Below are 5,345 nucleotides of genomic sequence, written 5' to 3' on the forward strand. Positions count from 1 at the left end.
CAACCATGAAATCTTGATCAAGGGGTGCATAAAATCTTATTCGGACATCCTTACCACTAATCCATATTTAAATTAGTACCTGTATAAGTTTGGTGAATTTGATAATATAAACAGATAATAATGATTATTTGGGTGCATATTATTTTATCAGAACTTCAACGGAGACAGCTAGAGATGTTTTGCTATAAATAGAAAATGCGTTAGTGTTTTCAAAGTACCCTCGAACCAATTAAGACATCTCGGATTGAAGTTGATCATCTTGCAAGAACAATGGCTAGAACTTCAATCACTACTTTGTACGCTGGTTTCCTCTTTGTTTTGGTGGTGATATTCGTTACCGGTAAGTAGCAGCCACGAATTCCTTTAACTTTCAGTTAATTTGTTTCTTTTATATATGAAAGCATTGTTAATTTATGTACGTACACTCCATGTGCAGAGATGGCATTTGGCCGCCCGTTGGAACGAGAGCTGCTTCCAACTGGAATAAAGGGGTCGTCAAAAAACCCCGCAGAGGATAGAACTGGGAATCTGGAAGTAAACCCGGGAAATGTTGGAGGAAAGGGGAAGACAGCCGGGTCTAGTGACATCCAGGGTGTTGTACAGCAGGAAAATAAAATCAGAGGAAAGGGTAACGTGCAGGATTTGAAGGGGAAAGGAAAGGCAACTGGGTCTGGGAATGTGGCCAATGTAGTAACAGGAAACGGGACTTTGAGGCCACAGGGAGATTTAAAGAAAGGAAAGATAGGGGCAACAGGGACAGGCTCGATGACGGTTGCAGGAGTGACTGTCAAAGGTAGTCTTGGTGGGGAACCAGGATCTAACTCACAAAAGGAGAAACCACAGACATCCGAAAATAGCCCTTATCCAAAGGGAAATGATGAGGCAACAAAACAAGACCCTCCCAAATATTATTAACGTTATGCGATCAATTGGTTACGGAGAAATATGTGATAAAGTTGCAGTTGTTCTCTTTTATCCTGCTGCCAAGTGATGGTCGAAGTAAATTGGATTCGTTTTTGTTTTTTTTTGTTTTTTTTATCGCTATTGAATTTGTTTTTTTTTTCTCTTTCATGTTTACTTGCTTGATTCAGTTCTATTGACTGAAAATCTATCATTTGTCATCAGTTTTGGAAATTGATTGTGTTGAATAAATTTCAGAAGTTCCGTTAATCATCTTCGCTGTGATATTTGGACTTTGAATTCATTATGTCAAGATATCACCTCATGCAGTTGGTGGCACTAGCCGCACTACCCACACAAATTCTTTTCACCACAAGAAATGTTATTTACGAAAATTTCCTTTAGTAATGTAGCTAGTTATTTTTTTTATTTTTTTAATAGTTTTCTCTTCTAGATTAGAATACAAAAGAAAATATGATCAAGACATATGATAAAATTATAACTTTGATGCCACAGCACACGTCAACATTCCGCTTCCACTGATTGAAAGTGTCTTGCATAGTAATAAACGTTTAAAAGCCTACTCCAGGCTTAGCTGCTAAATGCAGTATCATGCCTGATAAATTCAGCTTGGTAAACTGTAAGTGCAACAACTAGAGAGAAAGAAAGCAGTTGAGTAGCAAGAGCACCATTTGGAGGTCACAGAGAAGTCTACATTCTAATTTTGTCTTCCAACTGATTTGATACAATTCGTTGTCATGGTCAGATGTTGTTATTCGAATTTCGAGCACCAAAATTTTGTCGGCTAAAATTTGCACGATTTATAAAGGGGATACCATTCCTACTAAGTGTTGATACCATTTCATCGATCCAACGGTCAGGATCGACGGGATATTTTTGTCCTATATAAAACGGTATCAGTACTTAGTAAAACTGGTATCCTCCTTTATAAATCATGAAAACTTGAGTACATCTACAGCTTTAAGATGAAGTTTGTATGTCAAATAAATGGACCATGAATGAGTGAAAATAAAATAGCAAACATTTGATGGATTTTTGAGTATAAAATGAGGAAAGGGAACACATCATCAGGTTATAACATGATAACATGGAGTGAGGTATTGGTGGAAACTAGAATATCATTATGCTAATCTCTTTAGAGATATAAATGTGGTGTGGAACTCTGGCCTGCAACCAACTTAGAGAGGCTCTGAACTACCAGCAACAGCTTCCCAATGGGTTCCATTTTCATCTCTTATAATAGCACCAAATCCTGCAACCAACTCAGAGAAGGAGCCATCAATGTTTATGGCCACCTCTCCAATATCTGGTTTCTCCCAGGTGCATTCCACTGGAGCAGCAGTTATGAATCTTGTGTCACAATTCCAATAGTTTGAAAGAGTTCTGCTCTCAGGGGTTAAAGGCACTAAAATTGTATGAGCTGCCATTTTTAACTTAACCTCTTCAATGATCCCATGGTAGACAACTTCATGGGTGTTGCATTTCTGAGTGAAAATTCTCTTATTCCTCTCACATCAAATTTGATAGATGAAAGCATTGAAGGAGAGCTTTCTTATAGTACCAATATCCTTCTTGCCTTTGAACTGCCTAATGCACCAGGTAATTGCTTCTTCCCAATTAGAGTGTCTGCATCTTCTTAATCCCAGCCTCCTTAGCAATTTGTTCAATATAGTGACGGAGAATCTGCACTTGAAGAATAGATGATAATCATCCTCCAATAGTTCATTGCGCAAAACACATGTAGGGTCAACATCCAAACCCCAAGAGAGAAGTTTGTATCTTGTCTTCAGCTTCCTGTGGAGGGCCATCCATACAACGAAGCAGTGTCATACAATGTGGAAACCACAGTAAAACATTCCACTCTAGGATAGTATTCTTATGTGTAAGAGCATTATAAGTTTCCTTGAGAGTGTAATCACCAGATTGGCCTGCAGTCCAAACAACTCAGTCTTCTAGGGGAGGATCAGTTTTAACTCTAGTGATAATATCAGCAACATCCCCAAGAGCATGAGTGAGGTTTGGGGACAGATTCCATGATGGAATTTTCAAAATTGTTGTAGTGATAGTGGTAAAAACATTCGTTTCAGACTTGTGAAGGAAATGGAATTTTTAAATTTAATAAAAATATATATACAAAAATATTAACAATGGGCGAGAGGTACTGGGACTAAGGATTTGGCTGAATTCACTACACAGGGTTCATTCATATATTCTTTGACAATTTAAAACTCAATAAAATTAACATGGACTCTGATTTTGCCAAGATAGATTCTCAAAACATCGATTGTAAGTCCTACGCATGATGTATCAAAACACCTAAGCTAAGCATACATCATCAAATTAAATAACAACCAATTAATTCAAATCATATTTCAATTTTAAATTAATGCAAAAATCATAAAAAAGAATAAAATAAATTTACCCGTGTATGAAATTCACCCTCCTCCGTCGTCCCAGTGTTGGGTTTAGCTCATCATGATAAAAACACGCTCAAAATATTTATTTATTGCTCAAATGGTGTTTACAATGAAGAGAAGAAGAGAAAATGGTGTAAACAGCTAATGTGCGACCCACAAGAAGCGTCACAAAAGAACGATAAAAGAGAAGTGCTATTGTCGCTGTGGTTCTAGGACCCACACCTATGACCCACGTTGACCTGTCGTTGTCACTGTTGAAGAACGACGGTTCCTGGACGTCCGTTCTTCATGTTCTTCGCGTTCTTCAGCAGCAGCAGCAGGAACCGAGTTTCTGCAACTCGTGATTTCTGCTTCCTGAGCTCTCCTCTCAACCCCAAACTCTCGACACCCTTCTTAGACACCCAGGGAACCTATTTATACCTAACAACGACAAGAAATCACGCTCATTAACTCTCCATGATCCTCCATTACTCGGTGTTAAAAAAAAATATTTTCCGAATATTTTCTTCCCTGAAATGATTCTCCACGCGTAAACAGCTTCTGATACTCCCTTATTTATCTTCTACACGCATCTTCAATGACTAAGTGTCGTCCAAACACGAGCATCACACATCAAACTTGCTGAAAATCCGTGAATATCATTTTCAAACCCGTGTTGCCCTGATTTCTTCCACGTGATTATCCAGCCAAATTCAGTCGAAACAATCACCCATACCAGCTTTGTTATGATATATTACATGTTTCCACAAAGTTTCAGCGATTGAATCGCACAAAGTCACGTCCAAAAGCAATCGAGAAAATCTTCCAGTGAAGAGCAAATATTTTCCCGCCAAAATATTTTTTTGAATTTGTGAAGAAGGTCACCCCTTATCCAGTGGTCGCCCCCTTATTCGTTGCTGGAGTCCGAATAACACATGTCCCTTGGGGTGACTTTAGTAATTTTTCTGGGTTCCTCCGGTGCATTTCTGGGTGTCTTTAATAATCTATCCTAGGGTGTAAAACACCACTTTTCGAGCCAATTTCGCCGCAAGAGCTTATTTTTCCAAAAACATCTACAAAAACATAAAATAACACAATAAGTATTTAATCGAGTCTAACAATACAGAACATTGAGAACAAAATAGACACATAAATGCGTCTATCATTCCACTGCCCATTTTCTAGACAGCTGCTCACCTTTGCATATACATGATGGACTGAAACATAAGACATATGGGAGGGAAAAATGTTCATCATATTGCCTTAAGGAATCCACACATCTTTCCACAGGCCAGTGGACTCACCATTTCCAATCAGGGAGAGTATGTATCTGCTGATAAGCTCCCTGTGGTCTAGTATCCTTCTCCAGCACCAAGAGCAGTCTGAGGATACTGTTAGATCCCAGAAATCCTTTTTCTTGATTAAATTCTTTTTGACCCATTGCACCAATATAGTGTCTTTGTTGCTAGCAATATCCCAGATGTGTCTTAAGTTTGCTGTAGTGTTTTTTGTCTCAATACACCTTATACCCAAGCCTCCTTCTTTGTAAGGGTGACATATGATTGTCTAGCTGACAACAGGTTTCTTATAACTAAGTTCTATTCCAGCCCATAAGAAGTTTCTAAATAAGGTGTTGAGGCAGTTTATAGTCTTCTTATGGAGGACAAAACAAGCAGTCCAAAATATGAGCATGTTGCTAAGAACAACCTTAATGAGAAGAACTATCCCTGCATAAGATAAGACTCTAACCTTCCAAGATTTGATTATTGAGGTGACATGGTCAAGCAGAGGGAGGAAGTTTGAATGAGATAATCTGGTGGAGAGGAGGGAAAGCCAAGATACTTAACTGGGAGGGAGCCCATCTGGAAACCAAGCACAGTTTTGATGCCATAGGAAGTAACATTGTCCAAAGAAGACATGAAAATGTTGCTCTTGTTGTTATTGACCACCAGGCATGTTCTTGCAGAGAAGATATTAAGAGAAGTGGCCAAAGCAGTTGTAGAAGTAACATCTCCATTCATGAAAACC

General features: G+C 38.5%; 2 protein-coding genes across 2 annotated transcripts; one reads left to right on the forward strand and one right to left on the reverse strand.

The window, feature by feature from the left end:
* The first annotated feature begins 229 nt into the window (after positions 1-229).
* Positions 230-1,161, forward strand: LOC113353413. Its single transcript, XM_026597019.1, has 2 exons — positions 230-340; positions 437-1,161. Exons 1-2 carry the CDS (start codon positions 271-273, stop codon positions 913-915), a joined length of 549 nt encoding a protein of 182 aa, XP_026452804.1. The 5' UTR covers positions 230-270; the 3' UTR covers positions 916-1,161.
* A 1,274-nt stretch (positions 1,162-2,435) lies between these two features.
* Positions 2,436-4,758, reverse strand: LOC113351202. The gene is made up of 2 exons (XM_026595231.1): positions 4,622-4,758; positions 2,436-2,715 (listed from the first exon to the last, which is right to left on the reverse strand). The coding sequence occupies exons 1-2, from the start codon at positions 4,756-4,758 to the stop codon at positions 2,436-2,438; spliced, it is 417 nt and encodes a 138-aa protein (XP_026451016.1).
* Between the last annotated feature and the right edge of the window lie 587 nt (positions 4,759-5,345).

The sequence above is a fragment of the Papaver somniferum genome, chromosome 2 (genome assembly GCF_003573695.1).
Source record: "Papaver somniferum cultivar HN1 chromosome 2, ASM357369v1, whole genome shotgun sequence".
NCBI classification, from domain to species: Eukaryota; Viridiplantae; Streptophyta; class Magnoliopsida; order Ranunculales; family Papaveraceae; genus Papaver; species Papaver somniferum.

Coding starts and splice junctions, on each gene's coding strand:
- LOC113353413 (XM_026597019.1), top strand. CDS start 271: ATGGCTAGAACTTCAATCACTACTTTGTACGCTGGTTTCCTCTTTGTT. Junction 341..436: donor GGTGGTGATATTCGTTACCG/GTAAGTAGCAGC, acceptor CTCCATGTGCAG/AGATGGCATTTGGCCGCCCG.
- LOC113351202 (XM_026595231.1), bottom strand. CDS start 4,758: ATGGGTCAAAAAGAATTTAATCAAGAAAAAGGATTTCTGGGATCTAAC. Junction 2,716..4,621: donor ACTCTCCCTGATTGGAAATG/GTGAGTCCACTG, acceptor GGCCCTCCACAG/GAAGCTGAAGACAAGATACA.